At 39.1% G+C, this 15,918-nt stretch overlaps 1 protein-coding gene across 5 annotated transcripts in view; it reads right to left on the bottom strand.

The window, feature by feature from the left end:
• Positions 1-15,918, bottom strand: part of rims2b (regulating synaptic membrane exocytosis 2b) — a 137,457-nt gene that overhangs the window by 92,615 nt on the left and 28,924 nt on the right. For all 5 annotated transcript variants that reach the window (XM_041808726.1, XM_041808728.1, XM_041808729.1 and 2 more), the window contains exon 4: positions 12,527-12,669. In XM_041808726.1, the coding sequence (XP_041664660.1) occupies positions 12,527-12,669 (143 nt within the window). The remainder of the gene's footprint in view (positions 1-12,526; positions 12,670-15,918) is intronic.

The following is a 15,918-nucleotide window of genomic DNA, read 5'->3' as shown; positions in this document are numbered from 1 at the left end:
GGTTCTGAAACGGCCCTAGTTTACACCTGTTAAACATTAAAGTTCTGGTTCTGAAACGGCCCTTGTTTAGACCTGTTAAAGATTAAAGTTCTGGTTCTGAGACGGCCCGAGTTGAGACGTGTTTAAGATTAAAGTTCTGGTTCTGAAACGGCCCTAGATCAGACCCATAAAGACTAAAGTTCTGGTTCTGAAACATCCCGGGTTTAGACCTGTTAAAGATTAAAGTTCTGGTTCTGAAACGGCCCTAGGTCAGACCTGTTAAAGTTTAAAGTTCTGGTTCTGAAACGGCCCTAGGTCAGACCTGTTAAAGTTTAAAGTTCTGGTTCTGAGACGGCCCGAGTTTACACCTTTCAAAGATTAAAGTTCTGGTTCTGAAACGGCCCGAGTTTAAACCTGTTGACATTTAAAGTTCTGGTTTTCATAAAAAACCTGAGTTTAGACCTGTTAAAGATTACAGGACTGGGGCTGAGATCGCCCTACTATACACCTGTTAAAGATTAAAGTTCTGGTTCTGAAACAGCCCTAGGTCAGACCTGTTAAAGATTAAAGTTCTGGTTCTGAAACGGCCCTAGATTACACCTGTTAAACATTAAAGTTCTGGTTCTGAAATGGCCCTAGTTTAGACCCGTTAAAGTTTAAAGTTCTGGTTCTTCAACGGCCTTAGTTCAGACCTGTTAAAGTGTAAAGTTCTGGTTCTGAGACGGCCCGAGTTTAGACCTGTTAAAGTTTAAAGTTCTGGTTCAGAGAAGGCCGGAGTTTAGACCTGTTAGAGGTTAAAGTTCTGGTTCTGAAATGGCCCGAGTTTAGACCTGTTAATGTTTAAAGTTCTGGTTCTGAAATGTCCCTAGTTAAGACCTGTTACAGTTTTAAGTTCTGGTTCAGAGATAGCCCTAGTTCAGACCTGTTAAAGTTTAAAGTTCTGGTTCTGAGACGGCCCTAGGTTACACCTGGAAAAGTTTAAAGTTCTGGTGATGAAACAGCCCTCGGTCAGACAGGTTAAAGTTTAAAGTTCTGGTTCTGAAACGGCCTATTTTACACCTGTTAGAGTTTAAAGTTCTGGTTCCTGAAACGGCCCTAGTTCAGACCTGTAAAGTTTAAAGTTCTGGTTCTGAAACGGCCCTAGTTCAGACCTGTTAAAGTTTAAAGTTCTGGTTCTGAGACGGCCCGAGTTTACACCTTTCAAAGATTAAAGTTCTGGTTCTGAAACGGCCCTAGTTAAGACCTGTTAAAGTTTAAAGTTCTGGGTCAGAGATCGCCCTAGGTCAGACCTGTTAGAGTTTAAAGTTCTGGTTCTGACACAGCCCGCGTTTAGACCTGTTAAAGATTAAAGTTCTGGTTCTGAAACGGCCCTAGGTCAGACCTGTTAAAGTTTAAAGTTCTGGTTCTGAGACGGCCCGAGTTTACACCTTTCAAAGATTAAAGTTCTGGTTCTGAAACGGCCCTAGGTCAGACCTGTTAAAGTTTAAAGTTCTGGTTCTGAGACGGCCCGAGTTTACACCTTTCAAAGATTAAAGTTCTGGTTCTGAAATGGCCCTAGGTCAGACCTGTTAAAGTTTAAAGTTCTGGTTCTGAGACGGCCCAAGTTTACACCTTTCAAAGATTAAAGTTCTGGTTCTGAAACGGCCCTAGGTCAGACCTGTTAAAGTTTAAAGTTCTGGTTCTGAAACGGCCCTAGATTACACCTGTTAAACATTAAAGTTCTGGTTCTGAAATGGCCCTAGTTTAGACCCGTTAAAGTTTAAAGTTCTGGTTCTTCAACGGCCTTAGTTCAGACCTGTTAAAGTGTAAAGTTCTGGTTCTGAGACGGCCCGAGTTTAGACCTGTTAAAGTTTAAAGTTCTGGTTCAGAGAAGGCCGGAGTTTAGACCTGTTAGAGGTTAAAGTTCTTGTTCTGAAATGGCCCTAGTTTAGACCTGTTAACGTTTAAAGTTCTGGTTCTGAAATGACCTGAGTTTAGACCTGTAAGAGTTTTAAGTTCTGGTTCAGAGATAGCCCTAGTTCAGACCTGTTAAATTTTAAAGTTGTGGTTCTGAAACAGCCCTTTGTCAGACCTGTTAAAGTTAAATGTTCTGGTTCTGAAACGGCCCTATTTTACACCTGTTAGAGTTTAAAGTTCTGGTCCTGAAACGGCCCTAGTTCAGACCTGGTAAAGTTTAAAGTTCTGGTTCTGAAACGGCCCTAGTTCAGACCTGTTAAAGTTTAAAGTTCTGGTTCTGAGACGGCCCGAGTTTACACCTTTCAAAGATTAAAGTTCTGGTTCTGAAACGGCCCAAGTTTACACCTGTTAAAGTTTAAAGTTCTGGCTCAGAGATGGCCCTTGGTCAGACCTGTTAGAGTTTAAAGTTCTGGTTCTGAAACAGCCCGGGTTTAGACCTGTTAAAGATTAAAGTTCTGGTTCTGAAACGGCCCTAGGTCAGACCTGTTAAAGTTTAAAGTTCTGGTTCTGAGACGGCCCGAGTTTACACCTTTCAAAGATTAAAGTTCTGGTTCTGAAACGGCCCTAGGTCAGACCTGTTAAAGTTTAAAGTTCTGGTTCTGAGACGGCCCGAGTTTACACCTTTCAAAGATTAAAGTTCTGGTTCTGAAATGGCCCTAGGTCAGACCTGTTAAAGTTTAAAGTTCTGGTTCTGAGACGGCCCAAGTTTACACCTTTCAAAGATTAAAGTTCTGGTTCTGAAACGGCCCTAGGTCAGACCTGTTAAAGTTTAAAGTTCTGGTTCTGAAACGGCCCTAGTTTACACCTGTTAAACATTAAAGTTCTGATTCTGAAACGGCCCTTGTTTAGACCTGTTAAAGATTAAAGTTCTGGTTCTGAGACGGCCCGAGTTGAGACCTGTTTAAGATTAAAGTTCTGGTTCTGAAACGGCCCTAGATCAGACCCATAAAGACTAAAGTTCTGGTTCTGAAACATCCCGGGTTTAGACCTGTTAAAGATTAAAGTTCTGGTTCTGAAACGGCCCTAGGTCAGACCTGTCAAAGTTTAAAGTTCTGGTTCTGAGACGGCCCGAGTTTACACCTTTCAAAGATTAAAGTTCTGGTTCTGAGACGGCCCGAGTTTACACCTTTCAAAGATTAAAGTTCTGGTTCTGAGACGGCCCGAGTTTACACCTTTCAAAGATTAAAGTTCTGGTTCTGAAACGGCCCTAGGTCAGACCTGTTAAAGTTTAAAGTTCTGGTTCTGAAACGGCCCTAGTTTACACCTGTTAAACATTAAAGTTCTGGTTCTGAAACGGCCCTTGTTTAGACCTGTTAAAGATTAAAGTTCTGGTTCTGAGACGGCCCGAGTTGAGACCTGTTTAAGATTAAATTTCTGGTTCTGAAACGGTCCTAGATCAGACCCGTAAAGACTAAAGTTCTGGTTCTGAAACATCCCGGGTTTAGACCTGTTAAAGATTAAAGTTCTGGTGCTGAGATGGCCCTAGTTTTCACCTGTTAAAGTTTAAAGTTCTGGTTCTGAAACAGCCCTAGGTCAGACCTGGTAAAGATTAAAGTTCTGGTTCTGAAACGGCCCTAGATTACACCTGTTAAACATTAAAGTTCTGGTTCTGAAATGGCCCTAGTTTAGACCCGTTAAAGTTTAAAGTTCTGGTTCTTCAACGGCCTTAGTTCAGACCTGTTAAAGTGTAAAGTTCTGGTTCTGAGACGGCCCGAGTTTAGACCTGTTAAAGTTTAAAGTTCTGGTTCAGAGAAGGCCGGAGTTTAGACCTGTTAGAGGTTAAAGTTCTTGTTCTGAAATGGCCCTAGTTTAGACCTGTTAATGTTTAAAGTTCTGGTTCTGAAATGACCTGAGTTTAGACCTGTAAGAGTTTTAAGTTCTGGTTCAGAGATAGCCCTAGTTCAGACCTGTTAAAGTTTAAAGTTCTGGTTCTGAGACGGCCCTAGGTTGGACCTGCTAGAGTTTAAAGTTCTGGTTCCTGAAACAGCCCTAGGTCAGACCTGTTAAAGTTAAAGTTCTGGTTCTGAAACGGCCTAGTTTACACCTGTTAAAGTTTAAAGTTCTGGTCCTTAAACGGCCCTAGTTCAGACCTGTTAAAGTTTAAAGTTCTGGTTCTGAAACGGCCCTAGTTCAGACCTGTTAAAGTTTAAAGTTCTGGTTCTGAAACGGCCCCGAGTTCAGACCTTTCAAAGATTAAAGTTCTGGTTCTGAAAAGGCCCTAGTTTACACCTGTTAAAGTTTAAAGTTCTGGATCTGAAATGGCCCTAGTTCAGACCTGTTAAAGTTTAAAGATCTGGTTCTGAAAGGGCCCGGGTTTAGAGCTGTTAAAGATTAAAGTTCTGGTTCTGAACGGCCCTAGGTCAGACCTGTTAAAGTTTAAAGTTCTGGTTCTGAAACGGCCCTTGTTTAGACCTGTTAAAGATTAAAGTTCTGGTTCTGATACGGCCCTAGGTCAGACCTGTTAAAGATTTAAAGTTCTGGTTCTGAGACGGCCCAAGTTTACACCTTTCAAAGATTAAAGTTCTGGTTCTGAAACGGCCCTAGGTCAGACCTGTTAAAGTTTAAAGTGCTGGTTCTGACACGGCCCTAGTTTACACCGGTGAAAGATTAAAGTTCTGGTTCTGAAACGGCCCTAGGTCAGACCTGTTAAAGTTTAAAGTTCTGGTTCTGAAACGGCCCTAGTTTACACCTGTTAAACATTAAAGTTCTGATTCTGAAACGGCCCTTGTTTAGACCTGTTAAAGATTAAAGTTCTGGTTCTGAGACGGCCCGAGTTGAGACCTGTTTAAGATTAAAGTTCTGGTTCTGAAACGGCCCTAGATCAGACCCATAAAGACTAAAGTTCTGGTTCTGAAACATCCCGGGTTTAGACCTGTTAAAGATTAAAGTTCTGGTTCTGAAACGGCCCTAGGTCAGACCTGTCAAAGTTTAAAGTTCTGGTTCTGAGACGGCCCGAGTTTACACCTTTCAAAGATTAAAGTTCTGGTTCTGAGACGGCCCGAGTTTACACCTTTCAAAGATTAAAGTTCTGGTTCTGAGACGGCCCGAGTTTACACCTTTCAAAGATTAAAGTTCTGGTTCTGAAACGGCCCTAGGTCAGACCTGTTAAAGTTTAAAGTTCTGGTTCTGAAACGGCCCTAGTTTACACCTGTTAAACATTAAAGTTCTGGTTCTGAAACGGCCCTTGTTTAGACCTGTTAAAGATTAAAGTTCTGGTTCTGAGACGGCCCGAGTTGAGACCTGTTTAAGATTAAAGTTCTGGTTCTGAAACGGTCCTAGATCAGACCCGTAAAGACTAAAGTTCTGGTTCTGAAACATCCCGGGTTTAGACCTGTTAAAGATTAAAGTTCTGGTTCTGAAACGGCCCTAGGTCAGACCTGTTAAAGTTTAAAGTTCTGGTTCTGAAATGACCTAGTTTACACCTGTTAAACATTAAAGTTCTGGTTCTGAAACGGCCCTTGTTTAGACCTGTTAAAGATTAAAGTTCTGGTTCTGAGACGGCCCGAGTTGAGACCTGTTTAAGATTAAAGTTCTGGTTCTGAAACGGCCCTAGATCAGACCCATAAAGACTAAAGTTCTGGTTCTGAAACATCCCGGGTTTAGACCTGTTAAAGATTAAAGTTCTGGTTCTGAAACAGCCCTAGGTCAGACCTGTTAAAGTTTAAAGTTCTGGTTCTGAGACGGCCCGAGTTTACACCTTTCAAAGATTAAAGTTCTGGTTCTGAAACGGCCCTAGGTCAGACCTGTTAAAGTTTAAAGTTCTGGTTCTGAGACGGCCCGAGTTTACACCTTTCAAAGATTAAAGTTCTGGTTCTGAAACGGCCCTAGGTCAGACCTGTTAAACATTAAAGTTCTGATTCTGAAACGGCCCTTGTTTAGACCTGTTAAAGATTAAAGTTCTGGTTCTGAGACGGCCCGAGTTGAGACCTGTTTAAGATTAAAGTTCTGGTTCTGAAACGGCCCTAGGTCAGACCTGTTAAAGTTTAAAGTTCTGGTTCTGAAACATCCCGGGTTTAGACCTGTTAAAGATTAAAGTTCTGGTTCTGAAACGGCCCTAGGTCAGACCTGTTAAAGTTTAAAGTTCTGGTTCTGAGACGGCCCGAGTTTACACCTTTCAAAGATTAAAGTTCTGGTTCTGAGACGGCCCGAGTTTACACCTTTCAAAGATTAAAGTTCTGGTTCTGAGACGGCCCGAGTTTACACCTTTCAAAGATTAAAGTTCTGGTTCTGAAACGGCCCTAGGTCAGACCTGTTAAAGTTTAAAGTTCTGGTTCTGAAACGGCCCTAGTTTACACCTGTTAAACATTAAAGTTCTGGTTCTGAAACGGCCCTTGTTTAGACCTGTTAAAGATTAAAGTTCTGGTTCTGAGACGGCCCGAGTTGAGACCTGTTTAAGATTAAAGTTCTGGTTCTGAAACGGTCCTAGATCAGACCCGTAAAGACTAAAGTTCTGGTTCTGAAACATCCCGGGTTTAGACCTGTTAAAGATTAAAGTTCTGGTTCTGAAACGGCCCTAGGTCAGACCTGTTAAAGTTTAAAGTTCTGGTTCTGAAATGACCTAGTTTACACCTGTTAAACATTAAAGTTCTGGTTCTGAAACGGCCCTTGTTTAGACCTGTTAAAGATTAAAGTTCTGGTTCTGAGACGGCCCGAGTTGAGACCTGTTTAAGATTAAAGTTCTGGTTCTGAAACGGCCCTAGATCAGACCCATAAAGACTAAAGTTCTGGTTCTGAAACATCCCGGGTTTAGACCTGTTAAAGATTAAAGTTCTGGTTCTGAAACAGCCCTAGGTCAGACCTGTTAAAGTTTAAAGTTCTGGTTCTGAGACGGCCCGAGTTTACACCTTTCAAAGATTAAAGTTCTGGTTCTGAAACGGCCCTAGGTCAGACCTGTTAAAGTTTAAAGTTCTGGTTCTGAGACGGCCCGAGTTTACACCTTTCAAAGATTAAAGTTCTGGTTCTGAAACGGCCCTTGTTTAGACCTGTTAAAGATTAAAGTTCTGGTTCTGAGACGGCCCGAGTTGAGACCTGTTTAAGATTAAATTTCTGGTTCTGAAACGGTCCTAGATCAGACCCGTAAAGACTAAAGTTCTGGTTCTGAAACAGCCCTTGTTTAGACCTGTTAAAGATTAAAGTTCTGGTTCTGAGACGGCCCGAGTTGAGACCTGTTTAAGATTAAAGTTCTGGTTCTGAAACGGCCCTAGATCAGACCCATAAAGACTAAAGTTCTGGTTCTGAAACATCCCGGGTTTAGACCTGTTAAAGATTAAAGTTCTGGTTCTGAAACAGCCCTAGGTCAGACCTGTTAAAGTTTAAAGTTCTGGTTCTGAGACGGCCCGAGTTTACACCTTTCAAAGATTAAAGTTCTGGTTCTGAAACGGCCCTAGGTCAGACCTGTTAAAGTTTAAAGTTCTGGTTCTGAGACGGCCCGAGTTTACACCTTTCAAAGATTAAAGTTCTGGTTCTGAAACGGCCCTAGGTCAGACCTGTTAAACATTAAAGTTCTGATTCTGAAACGGCCCTTGTTTAGACCTGTTAAAGATTAAAGTTCTGGTTCTGAGACGGCCCGAGTTGAGACCTGTTTAAGATTAAAGTTCTGGTTCTGAAACGGCCCTAGGTCAGACCTGTTAAAGTTTAAAGTTCTGGTTCTGAAACATCCCGGGTTTAGACCTGTTAAAGATTAAAGTTCTGGTTCTGAAACGGCCCTAGGTCAGACCTGTCAAAGTTTAAAGTTCTGGTTCTGAGACGGCCCGAGTTTACACCTTTCAAAGATTAAAGTTCTGGTTCTGAGACGGCCCGAGTTTACACCTTTCAAAGATTAAAGTTCTGGTTCTGAGACGGCCCGAGTTTACACCTTTCAAAGATTAAAGTTCTGGTTCTGAAACGGCCCTAGGTCAGACCTGTTAAAGTTTAAAGTTCTGGTTCTGAAACGGCCCTAGTTTACACCTGTTAAACATTAAAGTTCTGGTTCTGAAACGGCCCTTGTTTAGACCTGTTAAAGATTAAAGTTCTGGTTCTGAGACGGCAGTAGGTGAGACCTCTGTAAGATTAAAGTTCTGGTTGTGAAACGGCCCTATATCAGACCCTTAAAGACTAAAGTTCTGGTTCTGAAACATCCCGTGTTTAGACCTGTTAAAGATTAAAGTTCTGGTTCTGAAACGGCCCTAGGTCAGACCTGTTAAAGTTTAAAGTTCTGGTTCTGAAATGACCTAGTTTACACCTGTTAAACATTAAAGTTCTGGTTCTGAAACGGCCCTTGTTTAGACCTGTTAAAGATTAAAGTTCTGGTTCTGAGACGGCCCGAGTTGAGACCTGTTTAAGATTAAAGTTCTGGTTCTGAAACGGCCCTAGATCAGACCCATAAAGACTAAAGTTCTGGTTCTGAAACATCCCGGGTTTAGACCTGTTAAAGATTAAAGTTCTGGTTCTGAAACAGCCCTAGGTCAGACCTGTTAAAGTTTAAAGTTCTGGTTCTGAGACGGCCCGAGTTTACACCTTTCAAAGATTAAAGTTCTGGTTCTGAAACGGCCCTAGGTCAGACCTGTTAAAGTTTAAAGTTCTGGTTCTGAGACGGCCCGAGTTTACACCTTTCAAAGATTAAAGTTCTGGTTCTGAAACGGCCCTAGGTCAGACCTGTTAAAGTTTAAAGTTCTGGTTCTGAAATGACCTAGTTTACACCTGTTAAACATTAAAGTTCTGGTTCTGAAACGGCCCTTGTTTAGACCTGTTAAAGATTAAAGTTCTGGTTCTGAGACGGCCCGAGTTGAGACCTGTTTAAGATTAAAGTTCTGGTTCTGAAACGGCCCTAGATCAGACCCATAAAGACTAAAGTTCTGGTTCTGAAACATCCCGGGTTTAGACCTGTTAAAGATTAAAGTTCTGGTTCTGAAACAGCCCTAGGTCAGACCTGTTAAAGTTTAAAGTTCTGGTTCTGAGACGGCCCGAGTTTACACCTTTCAAAGATTAAAGTTCTGGTTCTGAGACGGCCCGAGTTTACACCTTTCAAAGATTAAAGTTCTGGTTCTGAAACGGCCCTAGGTCAGACCTGTTAAAGTTTAAAGTTCTGGTTCTGAAACGGCCCTAGTTTACACCTGTTAAACATTAAAGTTCTGGTTCTGAAACGGCCCTTGTTTAGACCTGTTAAAGATTAAAGTTCTGGTTCTGAGACGGCCCGAGTTGAGACGTGTTTAAGATTAAAGTTCTGGTTCTGAAACGGCCCTAGATCAGACCCATAAAGACTAAAGTTCTGGTTGTGAAACATCCCGGGTTTTGAGCTGTTAAGGATTATAGTTCTGGTTCTGAAACGGCCCTAGGTCAGACCTGTTAAAGTTTAAAGTTCTGGTTCTGAAACGGCCCTAGGTCAGACCTGTTAAAGTTTAAAGTTCTGGTTCTGAGACGGCCCGAGTTTACACCTTTCAAAGATTAAAGTTCTGGTTCTGAAACGGCCCGAGTTTAAAGCTGTTGACATTTAAAGTTCTGGTTTTCATAAAAAACCTGAGTTTAGACCTGTTAAAGATTAAAGTTCTGGTGCTGAGATGGCCCTAGTTTTCACCTGTTAAAGTTTAAAGTTCTGGTTCTGAAACAGCCCTAGGTCAGACCTGGTAAAGATTAAAGTTCTGGTTCTGAAACGGCCCTAGATTACACCTGTTAAACATTAAAGTTCTGGTTCTGAAATGGCCCTAGTTTAGACCCGTTAAAGTTTAAAGTTCTGGTTCTTCAACGGCCTTAGTTCAGACCTGTTAAAGTGTAAAGTTCTGGTTCTGAGACGGCCCGAGTTTAGACCTGTTAAAGTTTAAAGTTCTGGTTCAGAGAAGGCCGGAGTTTAGACCTGTTAGAGGTTAAAGTTCTTGTTCTGAAATGGCCCTAGTTTAGACCTGTTAACGTTTAAAGTTCTGGTTCTGAAATGACCTGAGTTTAGACCTGTAAGAGTTTTAAGTTCTGGTTCAGAGATAGCCCTAGTTCAGACCTGTTAAAGTTTAAAGTTCTGGTTCTGAGACGGCCCTAGGTTGGACCTGCTAGAGTTTAAAGTTCTGGTCCTGAAACAGCCCTAGGTCAGACCTGTTAAAGTTAAAAGTTCTGGTTCTGAAACGGCCCTATTTTACACCTGTTAGAGTTTAAAGTTCTGGTCCTGAAACGGCCCTAGTTCAGACCTGGTAAAGTTTAAAGTTCTGGTTCTGAAACGGCCCTAGTTCAGACCTGTTAAAGTTTAAAGTTCTGGTTCTGAGACGGCCCGAGTTTACACCTTTCAAAGATTAAAGTTCTGGTTCTGAAACGGCCCAAGTTTACACCTGTTAAAGTTTAAAGTTCTGGCTCAGAGATGGCCCTTGGTCAGACCTGTAAGAGTTTAAAGTTCTGGTTCTGAAACAGCCCAGGTTTAGACCTGTTAAAGATTAAAGTTCTGGTTCTGAAACGGCCCTAGGTCAGACCTGTTAAAGTTTAAAGTTCTGGTTCTGAGACGGCCCGAGTTTACACCTTTCAAAGATTAAAGTTCTGGTCCTGAAACAGCCCTAGGTCAGACCTGTTAAAGTTTAAAGTTCTGGTTCTGAGACGGCCCGAGTTTACACCTTTCAAAGATTAAAGTTCTGGTTCTGAAACGGCCCTAGGTCAGACCTGTTAAAGTTTAAAGTTCTGGTTCTGAGACGGCCCGAGTTGAGACCTGTTTAAGATTAAAGTTCTGGTTCTGAAACAGCCCGGGTTTAGACCTGTTAAAGATTAAAGTTCTGGTTCTGAAACGGCCCTAGGTCAGACCTGTTAAAGTTTAAAGTTCTGGTTCTGAGACGGCCCGAGTTTACACCTTTCAAAGATTAAAGTTCTGGTTCTGAAACGGCCCGAGTTTACACCTTTCAAAGATTAAAGTTCTGGTTCTGAAACGGCCCTAGGTCAGACCTGTTAAAGTTTAAAGTTCTGGTTCTGAAACGGCCCTAGTTTACACCTGTTAAACATTAAAGTTCTGGTTCTGAAACGGCCCTTGTTTAGACCTGTTAAAGATTAAAGTTCTGGTTCTGAGACGGCCCAAGTTGAGACGTGTTTAAGATTAATTTTTTAAGATTAAGATTTAAGATTGTTATTATTGTTATTGTAATTATTGTTATTGTTGTTGTTATTGTTGTTATTATTGTTATTGTTGTTATTGTTATTATTGTTATTGTTATTATTGTTATTGTTATTATTGTTGTTGTTGTTATTGTTATTATTGTTATTGTTATTATTGTTATTGTTATTATTGTTGTTGTTATTGTTATTATTGTTATTGTTATTATTGTTATTGTTGTTGTTATTGTTGTTGTTATTATTGTTATTGTTGTTACTGTTATTATTGTTATTGTTATTATTGTTATTGTTATTATTGTTGTTGTTATTGTTATTATTGTTATTGTTATTATTGTTATTGTTGTTGTTATTGTTGTTGTTATTATTGTTATTGTTGTTATTGTTATTATTGTTATTGTTATTATTGTTGTTGTTACTGTTATTATTGTTATTGTTATTATTGTTATTGTTATTATTGTTGTTGTTATTGTTATTATTGTTATTATTGTTATTATTGTTATTATTGTTATTGTTATTATTGTTATTGTTATTATTGTTGTTGTTACTGTTATTATCGTTATTGTTATTGTTATTATTGTTATTGTTGTTGTTACTGTTATTATTGTTATTGTTATTATTGTTGTTATTGTTGTTATTGTTGTTTTTGTTATTATTGTTATTGTTATTGTTATCATTGTTATTGTTATTATTGTTGTTTTTGTTATTATTGTTGTTGTTATTGTTATTATTGTTATTGTTATTATTGTTATTGTTGTTGTTATTGTTATTATTGTTATTGTTATTGTTGTTATTGTTGTTGTTATTGTTGTTATTATTGTTATTGTTATTATTGTTATTGTTTTTGTTATTATTGTTATTGTTATTATTGTTATTGTTACCGTTATTATTGTTATTGTTATTATTGTTATTGTTATTATTGTTACTGTTATTATTGTTATTGTTATTATTGTTATTGTTGTTTTTGTGGTTATTGTTATTTTTATTATTGTTATTGTTATTATTGTTATTGTTATTGTTATTATTGTTACTGTTATTATTGTTATTGTTATTATTGTTATTATTGTTATTGTTATTATTGTTATTATTGTTACTGTTATTATTGTTATTGTTATTGTTATTATTGTTATTGTTATTATTGTTATTGTTATTATTGTTATTGTTGTTATTGTTGTTATTGTTATTGTTATTATTGTTATTATTGTTATTGTTATTGTTATTATTGTTACTGTTATTATTGTTATTGTTATTATTGTTATTGTTATTATTGTTACTGTTATTATTGTTATTGTTATTGTTATTATTGTTATTGTTATTGTTATTATTGTTACGGTGTTCCTACCCTCACCAGTTCTTCTGTTTATATCTGGTTTCAGTCTCTCTGTTCTGTTCTGTTTTTAGCAGCAGCTCTAAACCCTCTGAGCTCCAGGATTATTTGTCTGTTAATCCTGTTACAGCAGCAGCGTGTCCGCCCGTGTCTGCCTGTAATTAACAAATATACACTCTAATTAAGAATGAAGTCACTTCCTGTCTCTGCACTCACCAATCAGAAGCCCCGTTGCTCAAACGTCCATGGGGCTGTGGGTGGGAAACCCCGATTGAGCCGTGGTTGACAGACAGCAGAGACTCCCCCGAGCGGGTCAGGATGTCCTGCTTCTTCCTGCAGACGTTACACACCCACATCACCTGGAACACAGGTATGCACTATAAACACCACCACTGATCAGTTATCAATAACTGACACTGATATAATATCAATAAGAATTAATAATAACCTGATTATGTGTGTAACCACTAGAGGGAGCAGTTCCACCTTCTCACTGTCTTGACTTTTATTTTGATAGGCTGCTTCTTGCTGGTCTTCATGTTTTTATTGATGCTTTAATTGGTGTTCATTTCAAAATAAAAGTCCAACATGTTCATCAGCCAATCAGAGAATATAAGTTCACTTCAGTGTCACCTGTACAGGTATGAAAGACCACTCTCTGTGATTGGATGATTCACATCCTGACCATGATTGGAATATTGTTTTGATTTTCAACCAGAAACAAGATGATTCTCTCACCTGATTACGTGCAGGACAGGACCACAGGCCGGATTCAGACCTGGGCCGCCCCGAATACGTGGTCACGTCTTAAATCCGGACCATCTGATAGCCCCAGGATCCGGACTCTGATAATCAAACCCTGGCTTGAATTACTCTGATAATCAAACCCTGGCTTTAGTTACTCTGATAATCAAACCCTGGCTTTAGTTACTCTGATAATCAAACCCTGGCTTGAATTAACTCTGATAATCAAACCCTGGTTGTAGTTACTCTGATAATCAAACCCTGGCGTTAGTTACTCTGATAATCAAACCCTGGCTTTAGTTACTCTGATAATCAAAGCCTGGCTATAGTTACTCTGATAATCAAACCCTGGCTTTAGTTACTCTGATAATCAAACTCTGGCTTTAGTTACTCTAAATCAAACCCTGGCTTTAGTTACTCTGATAATCAAAACCTTGCTTTAGTTACTCTAAATCAAACCCTGGCTTTAGTTACTCTGATAATCAAAACCTGGCTTTAGTTACTCTAAATCAAATCCTGGCTTTAGTTACTCTGATAATCAAACCCTGGCGTTAGTTACTCTGATAATCAAACCCTGGCTTTAGTTACTATAAATCAAACACTGGCTTTAACTACTCTGATAATCAAACTCTGGCTTTAGTTACTCTAAATCAAACCCTGGCTTTAGTTACTCTGATAATCAAAACCTGGCTTTAGTTACTCTAAATCAAACCCTGGCTTTAGTTACTCTGATAATCAAACCCTGGCGTTAGTTACTCTGATAATCAAACCCTGGCTTTAGTTACTATAAATCAAACACTGGCTTTAACTACTCTGATAATCAAACCCTGGCTTTAGTTACTCTGGTAATCAAACCCTGGCTTTAGTTACTCTGATAATCAAAGCCTGGCTATAGTTACTCTGATAATCAAACCCTGGTTGTAGTTACTCTGATAATCAAACCCTGGCGTTAGTTACTCTGATAATCAAACCCTGGCTTTAGTTACTCTGATAATCAAAGCCTGGCTATAGTTACTCTGATAATCAAACCCTGGCTTTAGTTACTCTGATAATCAAACTCTGGCTTTAGTTACTCTAAATCAAACCCTGGCTTTAGTTACTCTGATAATCAAAACCTTGCTTTAGTTACTCTAAATCAAACCCTGGCTTTAGTTACTCTGATAATCAAAACCTGGCTTTAGTTACTCTAAATCAAATCCTGGCTTTAGTTACTCTGATAATCAAACCCTGGCGTTAGTTACTCTGATAATCAAACCCTGGCTTTAGTTACTATAAATCAAACACTGGCTTTAACTACTCTGATAATCAAACTCTGGCTTTAGTTACTCTAAATCAAACCCTGGCTTTAGTTACTCTGGTAATCAAACCCTGGCTTTAGTTACTCTGATAATCAAACCCTGGCTTGAATTAACTCTGATAATCAAACCCTGGTTGTAGTTACTCTGATAATCAAACCCTGGCGTTAGTTACTCTGATAATCAAACCCTGGCTTTAGTTACTCTGATAATCAAAGCCTGGCTATAGTTACTCTGATAATCAAACCCTGGCTTTAGTTACTCTGATAATCAAACTCTGGCTTTAGTTACTCTAAATCAAACCCTGGCTTTAGTTACTCTGATAATCAAAACCTTGCTTTAGTTACTCTAAATCAAACCCTGGCTTTAGTTACTCTGATAATCAAAACCTGGCTTTAGTTACTCTAAATCAAATCCTGGCTTTAGTTACTCTGATAATCAAACCCTGGCGTTAGTTACTCTGATAATCAAACTCTGGCTTTAGTTACTCTAAATCAAACCCTGGCTTTAGTTACTCTGGTAATCAAACCCTGGCTTTAGTTACTCTAAATCAAACTCTGGCTTTAGTTACTCTGATAATCAAACCCTGGCTTTAATTACTCTGATAATCAAACCCTGGCTTTAGTTACTCTGATAATCAAACCCTGGCTTTAATTACTCTGATAATCAAACCCTGGCTCTAATTACTCTGATAATCAAACCCTGGCTTTAGTTACTCTGATAATCAAACCCTGGCTTTAGTAACTCTGATAATCAAACCCTGGCTTTAATTACTCTAAATCAAACCCTGGCCTTAGTTACTCTGATAATCAAACCCTGGCTTTAGTTACTATAAATCAAACACTGGCTTTAACTACTCTGATAATCAAACTCTGGCTTTAGTTACTCTAAATCAAACCCTGGCTTTAGTTACTCTGGTAATCAAAGCCTGGCTTTAGTTACTCTAAATCAAACTCTGGCTTTAGTTACTCTGATAATCAAACCCTGGCTTTAATTACTCTGATAATCAAACCCTGGCTCTAATTACTCTGATAATCAAACCCTGGCTTTAGTTACTCTGATAATCAAAACCTGGCGTTAGTAACTCTGATAATCAAACCCTGGCTTTAATTACTCTAAATCAAACCCTGGCCTTAGTTACTCTGATAATCAAACCCTGGCTTTAATTACTCTGATAATCAAACCCTGGCTTTAGTTACTCTGAAGATCAAACCCTGGCTTTAGTTACTCTAAATCAAACCCTGGCTTTAATTACTCTGATAATCAAACCCTGGTTTTAGTTACTCTAAATCAAAGCCTGGCTTTGGTTACTCTGATAATCAAACCCTGGCTTTAGTTACTCTGATAATCAAACCCTGGCATTTGTTACTCTGATAATCAAGCCCTGGCTTTAGTTACTCTGATAATCAAACCCTGGCCTTTGGTTACTCTGATAATCAAACCCTGGCTTTAGTTACTCTGATAATCAAACCCTGGCTTTAATTACTCTGATGATCAAACCTTGGCTTTAGTTACTCTGATGATCAAACCCTGGCGTTAGTTACTCTGATAATCAAACCCTGGCTTTAG

This window comes from Cheilinus undulatus, linkage group 16 (genome assembly GCF_018320785.1).
Source record: "Cheilinus undulatus linkage group 16, ASM1832078v1, whole genome shotgun sequence".
Taxonomy (NCBI): domain Eukaryota; kingdom Metazoa; phylum Chordata; class Actinopteri; order Labriformes; family Labridae; genus Cheilinus; species Cheilinus undulatus.
Note: the sequence above shows the minus strand (reverse complement) of the source record. Positions and strands in the feature narration are given on the sequence as shown.